The 27,574-nt window shown below is 44.5% G+C and overlaps 1 protein-coding gene across 1 annotated transcript; it reads right to left on the bottom strand.

Annotated features, from left to right (window-relative positions):
• Nucleotides 1–171: 171 nt before the first annotated feature.
• On the bottom strand, nt 172–27,574 carry LOC124805540 (protein lethal(2)essential for life-like). The gene is made up of 3 exons (XM_047266108.1): nt 27,401–27,574; nt 509–730; nt 172–419 (listed from the first exon to the last, which is right to left on the bottom strand). Exons 1-3 carry the CDS (start codon nt 27,572–27,574, stop codon nt 291–293), a joined length of 525 nt encoding a protein of 174 aa, XP_047122064.1. The 3' UTR covers nt 172–290.

The raw sequence follows: 27,574 nt of genomic DNA, 5'->3' as shown, positions 1-27,574 counted from the left end.
ATTTTATTCTGCACAATTTCGCTGAATTCATTTATTTTCAATACTGAAAAGTTTTGTCTTTTTCTTTTTAATGGGTGTTGGGAGCAGTAAGTTCATAAGGAACCAATTCGACGTACTAAGATTTATTAGTATCTCACTACATAAGTCTTAACACAAGCATTTGCACTGAACTACAGATTAGTCTTAAAACAGCGATGCCAAAAAAAGAAAAATTATATGGTAACAAATACTAAGCAGTTACAGAAACTTTAATACCCACTAATTTCACGTTAGGAATTAAAATTACGAAATTACTGCACAATGGTTTCTTGTATCTCATTATCTCCAGATTCCCTAGAAGGAGCACTCTGTGCAACAGCTGGCTGATTTGTGTGTACGATGGGAACAATACGCTCCCTTGATTCAGAAGGCGGCAATGTCTTGAAAAATTAGAAAAGAATAATAAAATATTGGCACCTTTTCATTCGTAAGTCGGAAAGTAATTATAGAATTCTTTATCCAGACTTACCTTCTTCGGTGCTGTTATTGTAAGCACACCATCTGCCGACAGTTTTGACACCATTTGGTCAACTTCTATGTCGTCTGGTAACCTGTAACGCCGGGTAAATTGACGAGAAACGTAACCATGTCCATCCTTTCGCTCGTCATGTTTTCCCTCGACAACGACGAAGTCATCAATCTTTTTCACAGATATCTCATCAGGTCTGAATTGTTGCACATCAAGACTGACCTAAAATAATTTAAAATTCTTCATTTTATGCATGATGTAATCATGCTATAAGGGGATGTTTTAAGGGGATGTAATTACATTATCTGTCCCTTTAACAGTATTTTTAAATCTAAGCTTAACCTTTTTTACCTTAGTGCCACTAAGGTCTTCTTGCACAATTATGATCTTTACACTGCATCACATTAAAGTTTAAAGCAATATCAAATACTATTACGAGGGTTGGAACTTAAATAGTGGCAACTACTTATTCACAACCGATACAGTTACATGTTTGCACCTGTTACTGTGCTTCAAAGTGGTCACCAGCGTTGTGTAGAACCCGTTGCCAGCGATGTGGAAGGCGTAGTATACCGTTAGCAGAGCCTGTTCTGTTGGTGGTGCGAATGGAGCGGTCTACTCCCTGTCGAATCTCTGGAACAGTTCTGAAGCGAGTGCCACCAAGGGGTTCCTTCATCTTCGGAATCAAATCAAAGTCACAAGGACTTAAGTTCGGGTAGTATGGTGGATGGTACAGTATTTCCCAGTCCCATCGACCGAACAGAGCAGACAGCTTGCGCTGTATGCGCCCGCGCATTGTCGTGCAAAATGATGGATGGCTTGCGCAGAAAGTGTCACCGCTTCTTTCGCAAAGCAGGTCGCAGGTGATGCTCCAAAAACAAACAGTAATACTGAGCATTGACGGTCTGCCGTGGAGGAACGTAATGCATTAGGATAACACCATCACAGTCGTACACTATAACCACCATAACTTTCAACATACTGGGGCTCTGACGCACTTTCGACCCATAATGACGCCATTCACTGGATTGGCGTTTCAGTTTTGGCTCGTACGATGTGACCCATGTCTCATCCAGTGTTACGATACGGCATAAGAAAGCCTCTCCTTCGCGCTCATAGCGCTCCAAGTTCGTCTGACAAGGGAACCTCCCCATCGCACCCCCCTCAGATTTAGTTATAAGTTGGCACAGGGATAAGCCATGAAAAACTGAACACAGATCAATCGAGAAAACAGGAAGAAATTGTATGGAACTGTGAAAAAATTAGCAAAATTTACAAACTGAGTAGTCCGTGTGCAAGGTAAGCCAAATCAAGGTACGTGTACACTGAGGAGCACTGTGGCCCCGTGGTTACCGTGAGCAGCTATGGAACGGAAGGTCCCTGGTTCAATCCTCCCTCGAGTGAAAAGTTTTTATTTTCAGACAATTATCAAATTTCATGCACTCAGACATGATCAATTTCGCTCTCCAAAATTCCAGGACATGTTCAGATTTGCTTGGACACATGCAGGACTTGATGGTCTACACACGGAAAAACTTGGAAAACGTTAAAAACGTATGTTTTACAGAGCACAGGGAAAACTGTGCGACTGTGAAACTGTTGCATTCATTTGTTGCCGTTTATGTGACAAACTCTTATGTTTTCATCACTTTTTTGGGAGTTATTATCACATCCACAAGAAAACCTAAATCGGGCAAGGTAGAAGAATCTTTTTACCCATTCGCCAAGTGTGCAAGTTAGGTGGGTCGACAACATAGTCCTGTAATGTGACGCACATGCCGTCACCAGTGTCGTATAGAATATATCAGACGTGTTTTCCTGTGGAGGAATCGGTTGACCTATGAATTTGCGATCAAATGTTTTCAGTTCCTATTGTAGAGGCACGTCCTTTCGTCTACTAATCGCACGGTTTTGCGGTGCGGTCGCAAAACACAGACGCTAAACTTATTACAGTGAACAGAGACGTCAATGAATGAACGGTCAGATCGTAACTTTGAGAAAATAATGCAAGTAAAATTTAGTCGAGGGAGGACTCGAACCAAGGACCTCTCGTTCCGCAGTTACTCACTCTAACCAAGGGACCACGGCGCTCTGCAGCTTACGCAGTCCTTGATGTTGCATATCTTACACTTGGACTACTCAGTTTGTATATTTTGCTTATTTTTTCATAGTTCCACACAACTTCTTCCTGTTTTCTCGATTGATCTGTGTTCAGTTTTTCAAGGCCTATCCACTGTGTCAATTTATAACTAAATCTGAGGGGGGTGCGATGGAGAGGATCCCTTGTGAGCAGCGCCCACTAACGCAGCAACAGCATACACATCTTCAGATATGCTCGGACGACCTGCCCGATGCATGTCTGCCACAGTTTGCCGACCTTCATTGAAGGCTTTTACCCAACGTGCCACCATTCTGTAAGGCAATGTCGATTCCCTGCACGCCTCTTGAAGACCTCGATGACACTGTCATGCTGTACGACCTCTGGCACGTTCAATCTTGATCCAACTCCGTTGTTCCTGTTTCGGAAACATAGTGACACCTTTGCATTAGACCGCTAGCTCACAAGTGACTCTGTTTCCCTTGATTGTGCGCGCGCCAGTGACGTGGGACGGTCGAGTCCATTTGCTCGGAGGTAAGGCAGGTAGGTCAACAACGTGTGCTACCAGCGACAATAGTAGATTCCATTGCATAATGCATAGTGTTGCCACTATTTTAAGTTCCAACCTACGTATTTCTTAAGAAACTCTTAGCCAACAGTACCACAACCAATAATCACAATGTCAGAATTAACTAGCTATCGAGTTCCTTATCAATGCAAGCCAGTTATGAACCAAGAAAAGATTGTGTCCGACTTGCCTCCATTACGGCTAACACGGGAACAGTTGTTGAAAGGAGCAGCTATGTAATAGACCTTACAAGGACGACAAGAAATTAAATGGTAAAACATTTACAGACAATGGACTGTGTAACTGCGTCAACGAACTAAAATACAGGGCTTTTCAAAATAATATGTGTTATTAATAAAAATTAACATTTTAATTAATAATACATAATTTCCATCTATATATAACTGTCCATCAATCTTTGTATTATTTTATTAATTTATTGTATGGATCCGGTCATTCGGACGAGGGAATACTGGCAGTTTATCACGAAAGATAAGGAATAGAAGTGTGAATCTTCTTTCTAAAAACGGCGGAGAACGCACACAAACGCACAACAGATCGCAAATGAAATAACCCATTTACCAATGACATATTTGCAGATCGCCTTTTACAATACACCATAACTAGGAGACAACAAAAGATACTTCAGAATTCACAACAAAAAAGACATTCCATATCAACGAACCACACATCACCGAACCCTCTCCACCGCAGGGTCCTTGCCACAGTCAGTGACACTTCTCACTTGCAAATATACTGAAGCGCCAAAGAAACTGGTATAGACATGCGTATTCAAATACAGAGATATGTAAACAGGCAGAGTATGGCGCTGCGGTCGGCAACGCCTTTATAAGACAACAAGTGTTTGGCGCAGTTGTTAGATCGGTTACTGCTGCTACGATGGGAGGTTATCAAGGTTTAAGTGAGTTTGAACGTGGTGTTATAGTCGGCGCACGAGCGATGGGACACAGCATCTCCGAGGAAGCGATGAAGCGGGGACGATCATTTCCCGAGTGTACCGTGAACATCAGGAATCTGGTAAAACATCAAATCTTCGACCTCATTGCGACCGGAAAAAGATCCTGCAAGAACGGGACCGACGATGACTGAAGAGAATCGTTCAACGTGACAGAAGTGCAACCCTTCCACAAATTGCTGCAGATTTCAATGCTGGACCGTCAACAAGTATCAGCCTGCGAACCATTCAATAAAACATCATCGATGTGAGCTTTCGGAGCCGAAGGCCCACTCGTGTACCCTTATGACTGCACGACACAAAGTTTTACACCTTGCCTGAGTCAACACCGACTTTGGACTGTTGATGACTGGTCGGATGACTCTCGTTTCAAATTGTATCGAGGTGATGCACGTGTACGGGTATGGAGACAACCTCATGAATCCATGAACCCTGCATGTTATCAGGGGACTATTGAAGCTGATGGCGACTCTACAGTGGTGTGGGGCGTGTGCAGTTGGAGTGATTGGGACCCCGATAAGTCTAGATACGACTCTAACAGGTGAGACGTACGTAAGCATCCTGTCTGATCACCTCAATCCTTTCATGTCCATTATGCATTCCAATGGACTTCGGCAATTCCAGCAGGACAATGCGACACCCCACACGTCCAGAATTGCTACAGAGTGACTCCAGGAACACTCCTCTGAGTTTAAACACTTCCGCTGGCCACCAGTCTCCCTAGACACGATCATTTTTGAGCATATATGGGATGCCTTGCAACGTGCTATTCAGAAGAGATCTCCACCCCCTCGTACTCTTACAGATTTATGGACAGCCCTGCAGGATTCATGGTGTCAGTTCCCTCCAGCACTACCTCAGACATTCCTCGAGACCATGCCACGTCATGCCTCTGCGTTCTCGTGTGGGCCTTACACGATATTAGGCAGGTGTACCATTTCCTTTGGCTCGTCAGTGTATATTCCAAACTTGGGTCTTTCGCTTCCATCTCGTCTTGTACGAAGAAAATCTTTAGATTCACATGCTTTGTTCTTTCCGAAGACTCTCAAAAACTGTGAGATATCTATGAGAGGGTTCAGAGCGACTTAGATTAGCTCCCCAGTCTGCATCGATATACACTACAAAAAAAACTTCGCACCACGAAGGAATTATCCGAATGGGACAGAAATTGGGAGTTGCTATGTATATGTACAAACAAATAAGTTTCAGAAAAACTGGATGATTTATCCAAGATAGCTGCTCAAATTGAGTAAGCACATAACGCGTTGGTCCACCTCTGGCCCCTAAGCAAGCAGCTACCCGGCTTGGTATTCACTGATGCAGTTGTTTGATGTCTTCCTGAAGGATATCGTGCCAAATAATATCCAATTGACGTGTTACATCGGCAAAATCCCGAGATGGTTGGAGGGCTGTGTCCATAATTCTCCAAACGTTCTCAACTGGGGAGAGATCCGGCGACGTTGCTGGGCAAAATAGTGTTTGGCAACAACGCAGACAAACAATAGAAACTCTCAGCGTACCGAGACGTACCGTTCCGTTGTAAGCACGCCACGGATGACAACCAAAGTTGATCTGCTGCAAAATGAATTGGCATCCTAGATCATGAGTGCTGGATGACGGGCCGTATAGCGAGCGACAGTCAGTTTAGTACCCCACTGATGTCCAGGGCGCCTCCAGACACGTCTTCACTGGCCATCGGGTTCACTTCGCAGAAGGACTTATCACTGAAGACAATTCTATTCCAGCCAATGATATTCCAGGCCGAACACGGAAACTGGACAGAATCTGGCACGTTATCCTTCAGGAGGACAGCCAACAACTCTTTTTCAATCAGTGCCATGCCGAATAATTGCTTGCGTAAGGACTAGAGTTGGACCAATGCTTTGACTTGGTCAATTCGTGAAGTCTTATCTTTACTAGATCATCAACTTTTTTTAATTTTACTCATTTGTTTGCGTGTACCTGTACATCACATCTCTAACACTTTCCGCCCCATTTGGATAATTGCTTCGTGGTGCGTCTTTTTTTGTCTTAAGAGTGTACATTTCCATTTTATTACCAGTGCTGCGGTAACCGAAGGCATCATTTATTACACCTCGCAAATAACATAGTTTACGCTTGACAGTAGGGCATTGAGTCTCACTCTGAATGCTGCTGAACTGGCTTAAAGTCGTTGACTATGATAAATCTGGGCATGTACCCGTTGCCGAGTGTAAAAGACGTCCACTGTGGTCTTTTATTTTTATGCATAGTGTTCGTTGAGCTTGTCTTCATCTGTCGTAATGTGTAGCTTTACATTCCTAATGAGTGGATTTACAGTCTTCCATTTATAATTCCTTTAAGGTTCCATTTGGATATGCTGTTTGGCCTAAAATATGGGTTCCATCTTCTTAACTGACTGTACATGCCGCGCTATTCCAAGGTCTTTCACTTTAAAGTCAGTGCTTAAGATATTTTTCATTTTCTTTATTTCACTTTTCGCCCCCATACAACATTTTATCAACCACATACGCAGCTACTGTGAGTTCACGCTATAGGTCACAGTAAAAACATAGGTCAGTTGCTGATCACGGGATCCTTTGTTTGAACAGGAACTCGCTGAATGTTTCATTTCTTCCTCTGCCGGATTGATGCAACCCATAGATGCACTTTTCTGCCGCTTCACTCGCCATTGTTCAGTTCCTCTTTATCTGGTATGCCCCTGAATTTCCTTTGTAGTCTGTTAGTGGCATCTGTGAAACCATTGGGAGGTCCCACATAGACTTCATTTTCTTCCAACATCAAATGCTGCAACAACGTCTAAACTGTGACTTTCCCATTCTCTTTCAACTGCTATTCCCACAGGCAGTTGCATGGTTTTCATTTCCACAACTTGGCTGTAACGGATGTCAAAATCAATTCGTGGTTTTTGCTCTTTACTTACAGCTACCACTCGTGCTCTACGAGGTGTGGCAAGAAAGAAACCGGACTGGTACTGCTTGTTGTGCGCATTTCCGGCTTCGTCGATGACAAAGAGGAAAGTGGGGGAATAACCTTGGCATTTGAGACCTTAACTTTTCCCGGCGAATTGAGTGTTCAAATAATTTACGGGTTTGCTACCGGGTGACGTCGTCGACCACCGCCGATATTTCGGCAGGGGCGCACCCTGCCATTCTCAAGGCACAACTGCAAGGAGATAGCAATGTGCAAGGGAATTTAATACCTCCGTTCACAGCGGAGAAACAAGGAAGCTGCCACACACAGAACAAGTAAAAGCAGAGTCAACACACAACCAAAGACAACCAACATCAGAAATATCGATAGTGACTATTAATCAACAGGTGAGGTAGCCCTAATTCTGTCCCTCTGTTTTTTGATGAGAGATAGAGCCGGATTCCAAGCAGCATTTAGACAGAATCCACCATCTCTGTTTATAAGGTTGCTTGATAGTTTGATTTCAACAGCTTCTTTAATGACACTATCCCAATAGCTGGACGCGCAAGCCAGAATCTCCGTGTTGTTGTATTCCATAGGATGATCGGTGTCAAGGCAATATTTTGCAATAGCGGATTTGCTCGGCTGTTGTAAGCGTGTGTGACGTTTATGTTCAATACACTGGTCTTCCACAGTCCTGATCGTCTGACCAATATATGACATGCCACAACAGATGGGGACGTTTGAAAGACAACAACCATCTGCACGAACAGTTCGACGACGTTGGCAGCAGCATGGACTATCAACTCGGAGACCGTGGCTGCGGTTACCCTTGACGCTGTATCACAGACAGGAGCGCCTGCGATGGTGTACTCAACGACGAACCTGGGCGCACGAATGGCAAAACGTCATTTTTTCGGATGTATCCAGGTTCTGCTTACAGCAATCATGATGGTCGCATCCGTTTTTGGCGACATTGTGGTGAACGCACATTGGGAGCCTGTATTCGTCATCGCCATACTAGTGTATCACCCGGCGTGATGGTATGGGGTGCCATTGGTTACACGTCTCGGTCACCTCTTGTTCGCATTGACGGCACTTTGAACAGTGGACGTTACATTTCAGATGTGTTACGACCCGTGGCTCTACCCTTCATTCGATCCCTGCGAAACCCTACATTTCAGCAGGATAGTGCACGACCGCCTGTTGCAGGTCCTGTACGGGCCTTTCTGGATACAGAAAATGTTCGACTGCTGCCCTAGCCAGCACATTCTCCAGATCTCTCACCAACTGAAAAGTCTGGTCAATGGTGGCCGAGCAACTGGCTCGTCACAATACACCAGTCACTACTCTTAATGAACTGTGGTATCGTGTTGAAGCTGAATGGGCAGCTGTACCTGTACACACCATCCAAGCTCTGTTTGACTCAATGCCCAGGCGTATCAAGGCCGTTATTACGGCCAGAGGTGGTTGTTCTGGGTACTGATTTCTCAGGATCTATGCTCCCAAATTGCCTGAAAATTTAATTACGTGTCAGTTCTATTAAAATATATTTGTCCAATGAATACCCGTTTATCATCTGTATTTCTTCTTGGTGTAGCAATTTTAATGGCTAGTAGTGTAGAATGATAAAATCCATCATCGCGTATAAAACGTAAAACTAAATTAGCCGATGAGGCGTTGTCAGCTAAAATTAATGACAACGAGTCCGGTAAGTGGAGAGTCCGTCGCAGGGCAGCCATAGAAGGACAGCTCACCAAGATATGGGCCACTGGCAGCCAGGCGACGCGCCGACACTGAGGTGGGTCATCACTGCGCAAGAGGTAGCCGTACGTCACCCAAGCGTGGCCAATGCGGAGCCGACAGAGAACCTAGAGTCCCTGCGAGAGGCCCGCGTGCAGATCTTCCAAACATTCGTAGCCGCCTCAATGGCACGCAGTTCGTTGTGCATACTGAGATTATGCCATTCTGTCTCCCAAAGCCGTAAAACCTGTGGCCATGCGGTTCTAGGCGCTGCAGTCTGGAACCGCGAGACCGCTACGGTCGCAGGTTCGAGTCCTGCCTCGGTCATGGATGTGTGAGATGTCCTTAGGTTAGTTAGGTTTAACTAGTTCTAAGTTATAGGGGACTAATGACCTCAGAAGTTGAGTCCCATAGTGCTCAGAGCCATTTGAAACGTAAAACCTAGCGGCGTAGTACTGATCGCAGGTCAGATGCAGAGAAGCTTATCTCCACAGGCGGTTTCGGCGTAGCGAATGGTCGCTACCAAAGGATGACGAGGGTAGCACTGGTCGATAGCTTGTAGGGTGCTCAAGGAGTCAGTACGCAGAAGAAACGCCTCCCCAGGGCATCAGCAGAGGTGTTCAAGAGCACAGGATATAGCCACTAGCTCAGCAGTGAAAACACTGCAGCGATCGGGCAAAGAATTCTGTTCAATATGTCCTCCATGGACATACGCGAAGCCGACGTGACCACCAACCATCGAGCTGTCGGTGTAAACAACTTATTGGCCTCGGTAAATGTGAAGAATCGAGAGGAAGTGGCAGCAAAGAGCCACAGGGTATTTTTTTGTGGTTTTAGAGCGCACAACTACAGTGATCATTAGTGCTCAGACTAAATTATGAATGCACTGCGAGGCACAATGTTAAAACAGCAACTAAAAAGGACAACACTATAAAAAGCACATTAACAGGCAAGGGATTAAAAGAAAACAGCATAATCAAATTTCCTTAGACAGGGTTGTCAAGTGGATAAAACAAAGAACGCAAGCAGCTGTTCCTGGGTCATCCGCTAAAATTTCATCCAGAGTACATGGCAGGCCAAGATCAATGCGCAGTGTATTAAAATTCGCACAGGACGTTAAAATGTGGCGTACCGTCAGCAATTCCCCACATGGTGGGTGAACTGACTCCTTTGGACCATGTGAAAGGTCCAGGCGAAGCCGCGGCCTAGGTTAACACCATGGAGGTGTACATGAATGGACCTCAAGTACAGGCGGTAAAGGCAAGGACTCCAGTTCAGAAAGAAGGGATCGGACACGAACTGCGATTGGGAGCCCTGACTGGGCCGCCAATGCGGGAGATGAACCGACGGGGGAGGGGGGGGGGGGGGGGGAGGGGAAGAGACAGTAACTCGGATGTGCAGGAGAACGTAACTGGCCAGCAGTTGTGCACGCCTAACCTGCATAGTCAAGGCGGTATTGAACAAGGGCTCTGCAGAGCAGCAGCAGCGTAGGGCGATCTGCACTCCAGTTGGTGTTGCTCAGGCAATGGAGGGCATTTAGGTGCTACCAGCACTTCTGCTTAAGCTGACGAGGATGAAGGAGCCAAGTCAATTGGGGGTCGGAAACCAGTCCTAAGAATCGATTACGTCTCCACTACAGTGAGTGGATCGTAGTTAAGGTGAAGTTCTTTTTCTGTATGATGGTACGACGCCGACAGAAGTGGATAACACAAGACTTTGCGGCCGAAAACTGGAAACTGTGGGCTAGACCCCATGACTGCGCCTTGTTGATGGCTCCCTGTAGGCGCCGCTCAGCAACACCAGTACTGGTGGAGCAGTATGAAATGCAGACGTCGTCTGCATACAGTGAAGGTAAGATGGACGGCCCTACAGCTGCTGTTAGACCATTAAAGGGCCACTAAAAATAAAGATACACTCAATACAGAGCCCTGCAGGACCCCATTCTCCTGGATATTGGGGGAACTATGGGAGGCACCAACTTGGACATGGGAAGCACAGAGTGATAGGAAATTTTGGATAAAAATCAGGAGTGGGCCCAGGAGACCCCACCCACACGATGTGGCAAGCATATGATGTCGCCAGATCGTGTCATATGCTTTTTGTAAATCAAAAAAGATGACAACCAGTTGTTGGCGTCTGGAAAAGTCTGTTCGGATGGCAGACTCGAGGGACACAAGATTATCAGTGCTATTGCGACCCTGGCGGAAGTCGCCCTGACATGGGGCCAGTAGGCCACCTGACTCCAGGACCCACCCCAACCGCCGACACACCATAAGGTCCAGCAGCTTACAAAGAACGTTGGTGAGGTTGATGGGCTGATAGCTAACCACATCAAACTGGTTTTTACCGGGTTTGAGCACCGGAATGATGGTGGTCTCCCGCCATTGCGAGGGAAAGACACCATCGCACCAGATGCGGTCGAAGATGACGATGAGATGTCGCTTGTAGTCAGATGAGAAATGTTTAATCACCTGAATATGGATCCGATCTGGCCCAGGAGCTGTGTTGGGGCAGTGTGCAAAGGCACTGAGGAGCTCCCACTCTGTAAATGGGGTATTATCGGATTCACTCTTGCAGCCGCCGTTTGAGAGTGCGGAAGGCTGGGGGGTAGTTCTCTGATGCAGAGGCTCGAGCATAGTGCTCAGCAAATTGCTCGGCAATCGCGTTTACGTCGGTCGATAACACACCATTTATGTGAACACTGCGAACAGCTGTTGGGGTCTGGTACCCGAAAACACATTTGATCTTTGCCCAGACTTGGGAAGGTGACGTATTGCACCCAATGGTCGAGGCGTATCTCTCCCAACGCTCCTGCTTCCGTCGTTTGTTAAGTTAGCGAATGCGTGCACGGAACCGTTTGAAGGCTATAAGGTGCCCCAGGGGAGGGAGCCGCTTATGCCACTGTAGAGCTCGCCGACGCTCTTTAATTGCCTCAGCGACTTCCAGCGCCCACCTAGGGACTGCCTTTCGCCGGGGCCACCCTAAAGAGCGAGGGATCGGTTTTCTGCCGCAGAAACGAAAGTTGTAGTCATCTGCCCAACCATCACATAGATGTTACCGTGTGGGGGAGATTCAACGGTGATAGCAGAGGAGAAAGTTTCCCAGTCCGCCTTGTTTTAAGCCCATCTGGGCAGGCGTCCGTGGGCCTGACGCCGGGGCAATGACAGGAAGATGGGGAAGTGGTCACTACCACACAGGTCGTCATGTACTCTCCAGTGGATAGATGGGAGAAGTCCTGGGCTGCAAATTGATAAATCAATGGCCGAGTAACTACCATGAGCCACACTGAAATGTGTGGCGGCCCCAGTATTTAAGAGGCAGAGGTCGAAATGAGACAGTTTTGACATCTCTGCCTCGGTCAGTAAGCATGACACCATCCCACAAGGGGCTATGGGCGTTAAAATCTCTCAGAAGTAGGAAAGGTTTAGGGAGTTAATCAATCAGTGCAGCTAATACATTCAGGGGTACTGCACCATCTGGAGGAAGATATACATTGCAGACAGTTATTTCCTGTGTCGTCCTTATTCTGACAGCCACAGCTTCAAGAGGGGTTTGAAGGGGCACAGATTCACTATAGACCGAGTTTAGGACATAAACGCAAACTCCACCTGACACTCAGTTATAGTCGCTACAGTTCCTGTAATACCCCTTATAGTCACAGAGAGCAGGGGTCTGCATTGCCAGGAACCAGGTTACCTGGAGAGCAATGCAGAAAGCAGGTGTACAGTTTAATATTTGCCGTAGCTCAACCAGGCGGTGGAAAAAATCGCCGCAATTCCACTGGAGGATGACGTCATCGTGAGACTGGGAAGGCATGGAACATTCAGTGAGGCAGTTTACGCCTCAAGGTCACCTGCTGCCTCCAACTTACTGCCTGAGCAGTATATATCCATTGTGTCTGAGGGTCTGGAGAGATGTAGGTCCTCAGCGGACGCCAGAATCTACACCTCATCCTCAGATGCAGAGCTTGTAGGTAGCAGTGGTGTGGGTGCCACCGCAATTGCCTTTGTCTTGGGGATCTACTTTTTGGATTTCTCTCGTTGTTCCTTGGGCTTCCCCAGCTGGGAGGACTTCACTGATTCAGTCTCCGGGACTGATGATGAACGTGAAGCCCTAAGACCAGCTGCTTTTGGGCTCTTCAGCCACTGGCGGTGTAGTGCCTCGAGAATTTCGGGGTAAATTCTAGAGACACTCGCATTTCACCATCTCGAACACACGATACTTTAAGGATGAGTGTGTGAGAGTGGAAATGTGTCTACTGCACCACAGTTTATGTGCGTGCAGGACGGGCGTGTGTTACGAGAAGACTAAACTTGTGGTGGTCTTTCAGGCTGACAATTGGTGGCCGCACATGCCTTGGAAGCCATATGTCCAGTACAAGGAGTAATTAAGGGCTACTTTGTGGCACTGAAATAGTAGTGACTGTTCAGAGATGTCACTAAATCCTCCCAAAGATGTAAGAAACCATACATGAGCAGCGCCTATTAGACAGAGAGGGTCCGACAACTGTTCAGTTCCAGTAATTCCACGGGGAATGTGGTACACGGCTCGTGTTGTCTGTAGTTCAGCCATGCCTAGACGGTCAATACCGCGGTTCGATCGCGTCCGCATTGTTACTTTGTGCCAGGAACGGCTCTCAACAAGGGAAGTGTCCAGGCGTCTCAGAGTGAACCAAAGCGATGTTGTTCGTACATGATGGAGATACAGAGAGACAGGAACTATCGATGACATGCCTCGCTCAGGCCGCCAAGGGCTACTACTGCAGTGGATGACCGCTGTCTACGGATTATGGCTCGGAGGAACCCTGACAGGAACGCCATCACGTTGAATAATGCTTTTCGTGCAGCCACAGGACGTTGTGTTACGACTCAAACTGTGTGCAATAGACCGCATGATGCGCAACTTCACTCCCGACATCTTTAGCGAGGACCATCTTTGCAACCACGACACCATGCACCGCGGTACAGATGGGCCCAATAACATGCCGAATGGACCACTCAGGATTGGCATCACATTGTCTTCACCGATGAGTGTCGCATATGCCTTCAACCAGACAATCGTTGGAGACTTGTTTGGAGGCAACCCGGTCTGGCTGAACGCCTTAGACACACTGTGCAGCAAGGTGGAGATTCCCTGCTGTTTCGGAGTGGCATTATGTGTGGCCAACGTATGCCTCTGGTGGTCATGTAACGCACCGTAACATCTGTATGATACGTGAATGCCATCCACCGACCAATAGAGCAACCATATCCACAGCATATTGGCGAGGCATTCGTCTTTATGGACTACAATTCGCGCCCCATCGTGCACATCTTGTAAATGACTTCCTTCAGGATAACGACATCGCTCGACTAGGGTGGCCAGCATGTTATCCAGACACGAACCTTATCGAACATACCTGGGATAGATTGAAAATGACTGTTCATAGACGACGTGACCCACCAACCACTCTGAGGGATCTAGGCCGAATCGTCGTTGAGTATTGGTTGGTTGGTTGGTTGGTTGGAGAAGGGACCAAACTACGCGGTCATCAGTCTCTCCGTCCTCAGAGTAACTAAAACCGATAAAATCCCATATTAGGAGAGGGAACTACAATGTCCATAAAATGTTAAACTAATGACAGGGAAGGAAGGAAAAGGGCGGAAGAAGATGTGAGGGAAAGAAAGTGACTAATGACAGGGGCGGGAAGGAAGAAGCATAGGAGACAAGAGAGACGCTCAAGACGTAACAGATGCCATAAGGAAAGGAGTGGGAAGGCAGAGGGCCGGGATGAACCACCAAGCTCAGTTGAAGCCAATCCAGTCAGGGCGAAGGGTGGAGCAAGAGGGCCTGCCATCCCCTCTACTCACCAATAAGCTGTAAGGTCCCTCCCTTAAATAAGCCATAAAAAACCCCATCACGAATAAAACGTAAAACGAGATCCGCTACCGAGGCATTGTCAGCCAACACCAGGGACAGAGAGTCTGGAAAGCTTAAAGTCCGTCATAGGTTGGCTAAGGTGGAGCAGTCCAATAAGATGTGAGCCACAGTCAACATCGATCCACAACGACAGAGAGAGGGGTCCTCACGACGGAGGAGATAACCGTGAGTCAAAAAAGTATGGCCGATGTGCAGCCGGCATAGGACGACAGAGGCCTTACGAGAAGCCCGTAAGGAGGACCACCAAGGTGTTGTAGAATCCCTAATTGCCCTGAGCTTGTTCGGTGAAGAAAGAGTGATCCATTCTGCATCCCAAAGGCCCAAAACCTGACGACGTAATGCCGAGCGAAGGCCTATTTCCGGAATGCCAGTAGTAAGAGATGGCCTGGTAGTAGCAGTCGATCGGCAAGTTCATTGCCAGGAATCCCAACGTGGCCTGGGGTCCAAATGAAAACCACCGAGCATCCACGTTGAGCGAGGAGAGAAAGGGAGTCCTGGATAGCGATTGCGGTGGGTGGCGAAGGAAGCACTGGCCGATAGCGTGCAAACCGCTCAATGAGTCACTACAGATAGTGGAGGATAGTCCTGAGCAGGAGTGGATATGGTCCAGTGCGCGCAAGATGGCTACCAATTCTGCAGTAAAAACACTACAGCCATCTGGCAGCGCCGTGGGACAATCTGGACCAACAGTGCGTTCATGAATTTGTGGACAGTATGCCACGACGAATACAGACATGCATCAATGCAACAGGATGTGCTACTGGGTATTAGAGATACTGGTGTGTACAGCAGTCTGCGCCACTATCTCTCAAGGTCTCGCTGTATAGTGGTACAACATGCAATGTGTGGTTTTCGCGAGCAACAAAAAGGGCGGAAATGATGTTTATGTTGATCTCTATTCCAATTTTCTGTACAGGTTCCGGAACTCCCGGAACCGAGGTGATGCAAAACATTTTTTGATGTGTGTACTTTAGTATGCACCCTAAATCTTATTCTCCTAATCACTACGCACACTTTCGTGAGAAAAGTTTTGTTAAAGTTCCTGATCGATGAGCGAAGATGGAAACTTTTGATCTATTTATCGATTTTACAAATGACCAGAACTTTTTAGGGTTTACCAGTAGATCTATCCCCAGGATAAAACTGGAAATTTTTGGCTTCACATGTAACTATTTTTACAGCTGCGCCAGTTACCATGAAATTCTTTATATCAGTCCTGACTTTCTCTTCTGAAAGAGAAGTGTAAACGTTCCCTAATTGCCACCATTGAACCATGGTGTATATCTATGTACACAGAGTGTGGTTTAAGGCGTATGTGAAATATAATCACAACAACGGTGTTTTACTGACATGAACTTCAAGGGCAAAGTCCATTTTATGAGAGGGATGTTAGGAACTTGCTTTGTGAACCTGCTGCCTTTGATGAGCATTGTTCCTGTGGTGGTGTTGTATTCACTAACACCTGTCATTCTGGAGAGTCTCTAAAAGACTGAGCATTTAAAAAGGAGGACTAAAATATTTCTCTGCTCACATGGGCTAAGAGACTAATTGTGGCAGCTGTCAGTTATGGCAGTCACTAATACTTAGTAAGATGTTTCTGTCACTAGTAATGTATGCATAGTTTTCTCACTTTCTACTTGGCTAAATTAGCACCCCCCACCTCTACGAACTTCTCTATTGTCAGCGTATTTCCATTTTGCATTTTGATTCATTTTCGATGTTCCTGGAGGAGTAAATTCTGGAACTATTCTGTTAGGACTTTGGCAGTTAACTTTCAATATTTGATACCGTATCCTACCAGTTGTAGTAATTTGTTCCTCAGCTATCCGGTATTTGTTTATGTATACCAAGAAGTACTTGTCAAAAAATCTACAGCTAATCTCATGGCAGTTTTTAGACTCTCCAGGTGACTACAGACCGCTTCAGTAGTTCTGTACACGATGCTACAAATTGACAATTGCGCTAAGATACTACAAATGGTGAAGAAATTGATATTAAAGTATGCGTTTCACTTATGTCCTGGGAATCAAATGGGTTGAACCAGCTTTGAAATCAAAATGTTCTATTTTTGAACAGATTTCTCGACATGCCATTTTAACTGGGACACGGCCATGTCTTCTTAGGTTAACGTCAGCAACTCGTCGTTTTGCGGTCAGCGTTGCTGACAGTCACGATGCCCCAGGTTCGATACCCGTCCGAGTCGGGGATTTTCTGCACTCGTGTGTGCGCGCGCGGTGTGTTTCGTTATAATCATTTCATCATCGACAAACAATGTGCCGAAGTGACGTCAAAACTATTTGCACCAGGCGACCGAACTTCTCAGAAGTGGACTCCATGCCAAAAACGTCATACATACATATCATTTTTTAGGATATTTGTTGCTTGTCCTGTAGGAAAACTGATTTGTGTATCAATTAGTGATAGTGTACCGGGACACCAAGTACCACAGAACAAGCTATAAGTGGCTCCCAGACAACACTTTTCTCTCTTCAACTTTTCACATGTGGTTGGCACTACTCTGCAGCCCGGGAAACGAATGACTTCTGCAAACATTTTTGTTGAAAATTTATATTGCATGTCTCACACTCTTTCCGTATTTGAGAGTAGCTTAGCATAACCTGACTACTAGCAAATTTTACTCATATTTCTTTCTTTTTGTTACGTTTTATGCCCATTGATAGTAAAGAAAGTCACTTAAGCGTGTTTGAGTTCACTGGAAGTTACCTATGTTATGTGAGTCCAGATCAGATAACTAACTTAGTGAAAATTGTGAAAGTAGAATAATTTAATTCACAATCTAAGAAAGTTAAGAAATCTCAAAATTTTAAACATGGCTGAAGCAGCAACTGTTAAACATTTTCACGGTAAAAAATAACAGCCAAACAGTTGCAGGATAAAGATTTATTTAAATTCTTGACCCGGTTTCGGTATATCTAAATATACCTTCACCACAAGCAAACATAAACTAAAATCACATCCTGCAGTGGAGATGAATAAAGCAATGTTGCCGCCTTTGGCACGATTGTTTTATGCATCTCCACTGCAGGATGTGATTTTAGTGTATTTTTGCTTCTGATGTCGGTATATTTAGATATACCGAAACCGTGGTCAAAGATTTCAATAAATCTTTATCCTGCAACTGTTTGGCTGTTATGATTTACTGTGAAGTTAAGAAATGACGATTTTACTGTTTCACAATGATTCCCAGTTACAAGTAAATGAAATTCGTTATTTTTGTACGTCTGGAAGGTGAACTCTGAAAATTTTATTACACAAGAAATGAAATTTCATTTCATAGTCATGAACCATGGACCTTGCCGTTGGTGGGGAGGCTTGCGTGCCTCAGCGATACAGATAGCCATACCGTAGGTGCAACCACAACGGAGGGGTATCTGTTGAGAGGCCAGACAAACGTGTGGTTCCTGAAGAGGGGCAGCAGCCTTTTCAGTAGTTGCAAGGGCAACAGTCTGGATGATTGACTGATCTGGCCTTGTAACAATAACCAAAACGGCCTTGCTGTGCTGGTACTGCGAACGGCTGAAAGCAAGGGGAAACTACAGCCGTAATTTTTCCCGAGGGCATGCAGCTTTACTGTATGATTAAATGATGATGGCGTCCTCTTGGTTAAAATATTCCGGAGGTAAAATAGTCCCCCATTCGGATCTCCGGGCGGGGACTACTCAAGAGGATGTCATTATCAGGAGAAAGAAAACTGGCGTTCTACGGATCGGAGCGTGGAATGTCAGATCCCTTAATCGGGCAGGTAGGTTAGAAAATTTAAAAAGGGAAATGGATAGGTTGAAGTTAGATATAGTGGGAATTAGTGAAGTTCGGTGGCAGGAGGAACAAGACTTCTGGTAAGGTGGCTACAGGGTTATAAACACAAAATCAAATAGGGGTAATGCAGGAGCAGCTTTAATAGTGAATAGGAAAATAGGAATGCGGGTAAGCTACTACAAACAGCATAGTGAACGCATTATTGTGGCCAAGGTAGATACGAAGCCCACACCTACTACAGTAGTACAAGTTTATATGCCAACTAGCTCTGCAGATGACGAAGAAATTGAAGAAATGTATGATGAAATAAAAGAAATTATTCAGATTGTGAAGGGAGACGAAAATTTAATAGTCATGGATGACTGGAATTCGAGTGTAGGAAAAGGGAGAGAAGGAAACATAGTAGGTGAATATGGATTGGGGTTAAGAAATGAAAGAGGAAGCCGCCTGGAAGAATTTTGCACAGAGCACAACATAATCATAGCTAACACTTGGTTTAAGAATCATGAAAGAAGGTTGTATACATGGAAGAACCCTGGAGATACTAAAAGGTATCAGATAGATTATATAATGGTAAGACAGAGACTTAGGAACCAGGTTTTAAATTGTAAGACATTTCCAGGGGCAGATGTGGACTCTGACCACAAACTATTGGTTATGACCTGTAGATTAAAACTGAAGAAACTGCAAAAACGTGGGAATTTAAGGAGATGGGACCTGGATAATCTGAAAGAACCAGAGGTTGTACAGAGTTTCATGGAGAGCATAAGGGAACAATTGACAGGAATGGGGGAAAGAAATACAGTAGAAGAAGAATGGGCAGCTTTGAGGGATGAAGTAGCGAAGGCAGCAGAGGATCAAGTAGGTAAAAAGACGAGGGCTAGTAGAAATCCTTGGGTAACAGAAGAAATATTGAATTTAATTGATGAAAGGAGAAAATATAAAAATGCAGTAAATGAAGCAGGCAAAAAGGAATACAAACGTCTCAAAAATAAGATCGACAGGAAGTGCAAAATGACTAAGCAGGGATGGCTAGAGGACAAATGTAAGGATGTAGAGGCCTATCTCACTAGGGGTAAGATAGATACTGCCTACGGTAAAATTAAAGAGACCTTTGGAGATAAGAGAACGACTTGTATGAATATCAAGAGCTCAGATGGAAACCCAGTTCTAAGCAAAGAAGGGAAAGCAGAAAGGTGGAAGGAGTATATAGAGGGTCTATACAAAGGCGATGTACTTGAGGACAATATTATGGAAATGGAAGAGGATGTAGATGAAGATGAAATGGGAGATATGATACTGCGTGAAGAGTTTGACAGAGCACTGAAAGACCTGAGTCGAAACAAGGCACCCGGAGTAGACAACATTCCATTGGAACTACTGACGGCCTTGGAAGAGCCAGTCCTGACAAAACTCTACCATCTGGTGAGCAAGATGTATGAAACAGGCGAAATACCCTCAGACTTTAAGAAGAATATAATAATTCCAATCCCAAAGAAAGCAGGTGTTGACAGATGTGAAAATTACCGAACTATCAGTTTAATAAGTCACAGCTGCAAAATACTAACACGAATTCTTTACAGACGAATGGAAAAACTAGTAGAAGCCAACCTCGGGGAAGATCAGTTTGGATTCCGTAGAAACACTGGAACACGTGAGGCAATACTGACCTTACGACTTAGAAGAAAGATTAAGAAAAGGCAAACCTACGTTTCTAGCATTTGTAGACTTAGAGAAAGTTTTTGACAATGTTAACTGGAATACTCTCTTTCAAATTCTGAAAGTGGCAGGGGTAAAATACAGGGAGCGAAAGGCTATTTACAATTTGTACAGAAACTAGATGGCAGTTATAAGAGTCGAGGGACATGAAAGGGAAGCAGTGGTTGGGAAGGGAGTAAGACAGGGTTGTAGCCTCTCCCCGATGTTATTCAATCTATATATTGAGCAAGCAGTAAAGGAAACAAAAGAAAAATTCGGAGTAGGTATTAAAATTCATGGAGAAGAAATAAAAACTTTGAGGTTCGCTGATGACATTGTAATTCTGTCAGAGACAGCAAAGGACTTGGAAGAGCAGTTGAATGGAATGGACAGTGTCTTGAAAGGAGGATATAAGATGAACATCAACAAAAGCAAAACAAGGATAATGGAATGTAGTCTAATTAAGTCGGTTGATGCTGAGGGAATTAGATTAGGAAATGAGACACTTAAAGTAGTAAAGGAGTTTTGCTATTTGGGGAGCAAAATAACTGATGATGGTCGAAGTAGAGAGGATATAAAATGTAGACTGGCAATGGCAAGGAAAGCGTTTCTGAAGAAGAGAAATTTGTTAACATCGAGTATAGATTTAAGTGTCAGGAAGTCGTTTCTGAAAGTATTTGTATGGAGTGTAGCCATGTATGGAAGTGAAACATGGACGATAAATAGTTTGGACAAGAAGAGAATAGAAGCTTTCGAAATGTGGTGCTACAGAAGAATGCTGAAGATTAGATGGGTAGATCACATAACTAATGAGGAAGTATTGAATAGGATTGGGGAGAAGAGAAGTTTGTGGCACAACTTGACTAGAAGAAGGTATCGGTTGGTAGGACATGTTCTGAGGCATCAAGGGATCACCAATTTAGTATTGGAGGGTAGCGTGGAGGGTAAAAATCGTAGAGGGAGACCAAGAGATGAATACACTAAGCAGATTCAGAAGGATGTAGGTTGCAGTAGGTACGGGGAGATGAAAAAGCTTGCACAGGATAGAGTAGTATGGAGAGCTGCATCAAACCAGTCTCAGGACTGAAGACCACAATAACAACAGTCACTGAGAAACTCTCTCTCATATTTTGCTGTTTCAGGAACAACCACGGTTTTGTTCTGTTCTCAGACACACTATAGTCGAAACTGTTACATTTGTAATAAAAGGGTTCAATGGGAAGTTATTCTATGTTATTTTTGAAATATCCTTCAATTTTATAACAACTTTCTAATAAGTTTCGTTGATGGATCCTTATACAAGCCATTCTTAAACTAAACTGTATTGGTCAAAATTTTACAACAGGAACAAGTAATTATTTCCAAGTAATTAAACCATCCATTGAAATTTTATTACACGCAACCTTATGTGGCTCAGATGACCCTTTTTTTTTCCAAAGCAGAATACCAAACCTTTGTAGTGATATTTGATTGCAAGGGCATTGGGCTAATGTGAACTTGGCAAATTGTTGGGCTTTACTTATAGTGCATCTTTACTCCCAAATAATCTTAGCTGAGAGCACACTCCCTCCTCACACAGACTTCCAATATAACAAAGCCGGACCAAGTTACGTAGTTTATGAATATGTGCGTAATATGCATCAAAATACTCATCGCAAACTTTTTATCTAATATACGTTTTCTTAATTTATGTTGCAGTTTTAGTTTTTATGATGAAAAGTAGTTTAAATATGGCGCGAACATACACATTAAGCGTGGCCCGTACGGTCACTAATACAGCACATTTTTTTTCTGAAGAGCAAAAATAGTGACTGTCTATGGGTGACACAGAAAGGTTGTGCAGTGATATTGAGAACATAAACTTTTGCAATATTTAGCGGAAATACTGTGCCGCCTGTGGACAGTATTGGCAATATCCACTCCAGTCTCTCGCGTGCTACAGACTGGATATCAATGTATACACGATTAGTTGTTTTGGTGTCGACAATGAGTTCAAAACCAGACGAAAGAGCGTTATGATCAGAACTGTGCATCGAAATATATGAAAAATTGTCGGCACTGGGCTGTCGGAGCAGACGAGTACAAAAAAGCTAAGAACGAATAGTGTGATTTGTTGCTCAGGAAATAGGGGGAAGGCCACAAAGGGCGATATTTTTAAAAATTAATTCATGTAGAATCATTAATAAAAGTATACGAATATTTATGTATGTATATACATTACCTACTAGAATATATTCGTTTAGTGCACGTATTACTTCGCGACACGTTTCCGTAACTCTGTCACACACTTTAAGGCAAAACTGGACTTGCAAATTCGAAGTCTTCGAAAGAATCGCCAGTTGCAAGGTATTTTAGCATGTGGATCATCGGGATGCAAGCGTCCGCGGGGGAGTGGGTGTCAGGACACTAACATTTCCATTTTTTATATAAATGAGTTGGTTAATTTTGTAGGTAACAAAAGACATGTCCCAGAGAACAGACGATCATCCAGTCAATATGTGTTACATGTAAACTACTGTGACACCGGTACCGTATTAAAACAAACTATTATACAGTAACTATTAAAGCCATAATATTGTATCACTGCGACCAGCCCCAGCGTCCGCGGGGCAGGGGGGTGTCAGGACACTAACATTTCCATTTTTTATATAAATGAGTTGGTTAATTTTGTAGGTAACAAAAGACATGTCCCAGAGAACAGACGATCATCCAGTCAATATGTGTTAGATGTAAACTACTGTGACACCGGTACCGTATTAAAACAAACTATTATACAGCAACTATTAAAGCCATAATATTGTATCACTGCGACCAGCTCCGTGGTGCTACATTTGGCTGAACGAGAGGTTTAGCAACAACGCCTGTTTATGTTGACCACCATAACCAGTAATGTAGCAGATGTTGGACCATCAATACACAAAAAGTCAACGTCGATGCTCTCAAGTTCTCGCGAGTTATTTTTGACGCTCGTTGACCCAAGTTTTGATTCACTTTTCTTTCTGCTTGCAACGGAGTAGAGCACTTATCACAGTAGCAACGTCTTTATCGTCAACATCGAGACTCACGATTGTTGCACAATTTTATTAGGCAGTGTAGGGAAAACGTCGATAATATTCGCACAGCATTATTGTGCAGTATTATTGGCTGTCTAGGGGTCGCTTTAGCCTACGCAACAGACCAAACTGTTACCACAACCTTTATTTGGTGTTCACGTTGGTTGAGTTTGCCATCTCGCAATTAAATTATCACTTTTCAACCTAATATAGACCTCAGGCGCCTCTACAGATCAATCTATCGTGACAACCAAGATTTCGGAGGGGGGGGGCTGGAGGGGGGATCCAATAAAAAACATTCGAGTGAAAGTATGAGACAAAGAAACAAACACGGAACTGGAGAATTCTCTAGCCAAGGCCTTTGCAATACGAAATGCAATAATTTCCAAGAATGATTGCCTATCGAAGTCGAGGGGTCCAAACGATACATATCGAGCGTGCGATCGTGAATCGATCATGTGACTCTGTTGAGGGGCGTTATGAGTATGTTTACGTTTGTCGCTACTGTAACGACAAAAGACAGCCGTTACAAAGATACTTGTCACTGCAAAGAAGACGACTTACCTCACTCGTCGTCGATGTTGTCGTCATGTGAAAGTCCATTACGGTGGTCTGGATGGATAATTTGGATGAGTCGAACCATGTATTCTTTCTGAAACTCGTTAGTTTTCCGCACTGTCCGCAATGAAAGTGTAACCGTATTTCAGCATCGAAACTGTTCTTACGATGTTTTACACACTTCGCACCACCACAGTCTACACACTCCATTCTTCCCTCGTCTGGTAGTAATCCATATTTGCGACAAAAAGTCGAACAATTTTCTTCCCTGGATAAACATGGAATTAGACTTTTCCATGTGACAGAATCCGCCGAAGAAACGTCAAGTACAACAGATATCCAACTCACTAACGATATAAATCGTCTGGGTTTCCCTAGCAACTCACGAATAATTCGAGGAGGTATGTAGTTTAGAGCAACTAAGGGAACGATGAAAAACAGATAATAATGACGATCACAAATAAGTGATCAGAACACCCGCCAGCGGAGTCGCATGATCGATTTACGATCGCACGCTCGATATGGATCGTTTGGACCCCTCGACTACGATAGGCAATCATTCTTGGAAATTATCCGAAATGCGGAACCGAACATATGTTTATAGCCCTCCTCAAACGGATTTTTTTTTTTGTCGTGGAGAGAGGGAGGTAATTATTGCTCTGTGAGCGGCTCCAAGCAAGCTAATCCTCGTTGTCCTTAACTTGGCAATAGCTATGGGTGAAACCTCTCATCTCCCAGAAAACATGCTCTTAACTTTCCACGTCGCTTTTTAGTATGATCATACGTTCATGATATGCCTATTAGCTGGTCCATTTTAAACACTGTGTGTTCAAATTCCAATCCCTTAACTTCCAAGGGGTCAACAGAAGCGTCCGATCTTACCCGTCGGCTTTGACCCGTGACGTAAGCGTGTTGTGGTGTGTGACGTCATTACGGCGCGGAGTTTGATTTGCGATTGTGGCGTGTTTGTAGATGTCTTGTTTTTGTTTGTCGTGCTCTCTGGTGGTGTGTTCATGGTTTTCGTTTGTTTCGTGTGGTGGGGTCAGTTTTCTGTTGCTCAGGTGTTGGATTTGAAGCGGAATTTCTATTAGTGAGTTAATGGTTAATTTAATGCTCATTGCTGTACGTCGGGTGAGTTTGTTATTGAGTGTATTTGGTTGTGGTTTTTTGTTCAGGAATGGATATGAAAGACCGCCTTAACAGTGTTCGGTTGAGGGCGATGATGGGGGAGACAGCTTTAGAGCTGATTAAATTTCTTCAGCTATTTGGCTTAATTGCCGAGGTCGTGAAGTGCGGTGTGTGCCGTGAACCTATGAAATTGGTTAAAGTTCCGGACTCTCGGACCAGGGACGGATACATGTGGTGTTGCCGGAAAGATGGCGTATGGCGTTCTGTAAGGCGTGGTACCTGGTTCGAGAAGTCTAGATTGGCCATGCGTGAGATTGTGCTTATTACGTATTATTTTTGTTATAGTTGCGGGCAGAGTTTTTGCGCGTTTGAGACTGGTGTGAGTGAGAGGACTGTTTTAGACTGGTATTCCTTTTGTCGTGAGGTGTGTTCCGAATTTATTAAGTACAGGGGTAAGTTGGGTGGGCATGGGGTGCTTGTGGAGGTGGATGAGTCGCAGTTTGGTAAAAGGAAGTATGGGAGGGGGAAGTCTGTGGCTGGTCTTTGGGTGTGGGGGGCTGTTGTTCAGGGGGGTGGGGGTACTGAATGTGTTTTTAGGGTTGTGGAGGGGAGCCTGAATTAGTGGGGTTAATTGAGGAGTATGTAGAGCCGGGGTCCTCAGCAGTTTCAGATGCGTTTTCTTCATATAGGGGGTTGGGTGAGAGGGGATTTAATCATTTAGTAGTGAACCACAGTCTAGAGTTTAAGAATTATGATACTGGGGCTTGCACTAACACAATTGAGGGGATGTGGGGAGCGGTTAAGTCAGTTCTTGGGAGGGGGAAGAGGCGCTCTTCCAACCTTCAGTCTCATTTAGATGAGTACTGTTGGCGGAAGAGTGTCCCAGAGGGCTATTGCATTCTTCGGGTTTTTTTAAGGGCTGTGGGTAAAATGTATAGACCGAAAGTGGTTAGTTAGGGTGGGCTGGGTAGGTGGGTGGGTGGTTTATTTTGTTGTATAGTGTTTGTGTGTTGTATTTTGGAGTTGTGGGGGAGGGGGTTGACGTTTGGGTGGGTTGGGTTTTTATTTTAGTTCAGTATTTTTTCGTTGGTGTGTGTGTGTGTGTTTTTGTATGTGTGTGTGTGTGTGTGTGTGTGTGTGTGTGTGTGTGTGTGTGCGTGCGTGCGTGCGTGTGTGCATTTGTGTGTGATTGTGGTGGCCAATCTAGTTTGTGGAGCTGGAACTTTTTTGAGGTAAGTTCCGTTTTTTTTTTGGTTATTTATGTATGTTTTGTGTATTGGGTATAGGTTGGAAACATCCGATCTCACGCGTCGGCGTTGACCCGTGACGTAAGGGACCTACACATTGATCTGTAGCGTAGCCCTGAATACGAGGTTAGGTTGGGAGTTTTTTTTTGGAATGCGGCCGCGGCAGCGGCCGCCTATGATTCGAAAATATTGATTTGACACTAATGAACATGTATACGTAATATGAAGCAATTTGATGAACATATTGATCTGTAGCGTAGCCCACTTGAGGTTAGGTTGGGAGTTTTTTTTTTGGAATGCGGCCGCGGCAGCGGCCGCCTATGATTCGAAAATATTGATTTGACACTAATGAACATGTATACGTAATATGAAGCAATTTGATGAACATATTGATCTGTAGCGTAGCCCACTTGAGGTTAGGTTGGGAGTTTTTTTTTGGAATGCGGCCGCGGCAGCGGCCGCCTATGATTCGAAAATATTGATTTGACACTAATGAAGCCTGTGGGGGGATGGGGGGGCACTGCAGACTCCCCCCACCGCATAACGACACATGATGATCAAATTTTGAAAAAAAATGAAAAAATTTTTCCGTACCTGCTAAACTGCATAAGTGCCGATGTATGTAGGTGTAAGGGAAGCTTTCGTTTCTTAGTTTTCTATTGGGGGATGTGATCGGTAGGTTCTGTTGAGCTATATAGGTTAAGGGAAGTGTCCGATTATGGATAGGAATGTGTTTTTTGGTATTTGGTCAGTTTTGTGATGTTGATTTATTTCGTTGTTTTGCGTGGTTTTGAATGGTGGTCGGTGGCTACATTTCTGTATATTTAGTTTCTCCGCACCCAAAAACCCCTAATTTCCCACGCTTGTCCCGTTACAGTCATTAGGCTTTTTGTGAAACTTGTGTATTTCAGTGTTTACAATACGTATGCGATGTTTTTATATCCGCCATATTGGAATTGTTTATAGTCGTTTCCGCGGTATTTGTGACGTCATGGGTCAAAGCCGACGGGTAAGATCGGACGCTTCTGTATTTCCCTTCCAAGCCATAAAGCTCACAAAGTAATTTTACTGACATGTACATGTGTATAGGATGAAGAGAGGGGAGGCGGAGTGGGAAGAGCCCAGAAAGTTTGCCGTCTAAGAACTTCCCTCCCGTTAGTACAACAGTTTTGTGTACGTTAATGAGAAGGCATATAACAATTTTTTCCACTTACCTCAAACCCTTCCTTATGTATTATGTTGGGAGCTGCACTTAGACAAATAGGCTGATAACGCAACGGCCGAGAAAGTAAAGCTGCAAGCATTCCAAGGCCGAAACCTTGATCGTATTGGGAAGTTGGCTGGTTTAATTCTTCAAGGATTCTATACACCAGCGGTAAAGCCGCCAT

The sequence above is a fragment of the Schistocerca piceifrons genome, chromosome 7, assembly GCF_021461385.2.
Source record: "Schistocerca piceifrons isolate TAMUIC-IGC-003096 chromosome 7, iqSchPice1.1, whole genome shotgun sequence".
Taxonomy (NCBI): domain Eukaryota; kingdom Metazoa; phylum Arthropoda; class Insecta; order Orthoptera; family Acrididae; genus Schistocerca; species Schistocerca piceifrons.
Note: the sequence above shows the minus strand (reverse complement) of the source record. Positions and strands in the feature narration are given on the sequence as shown.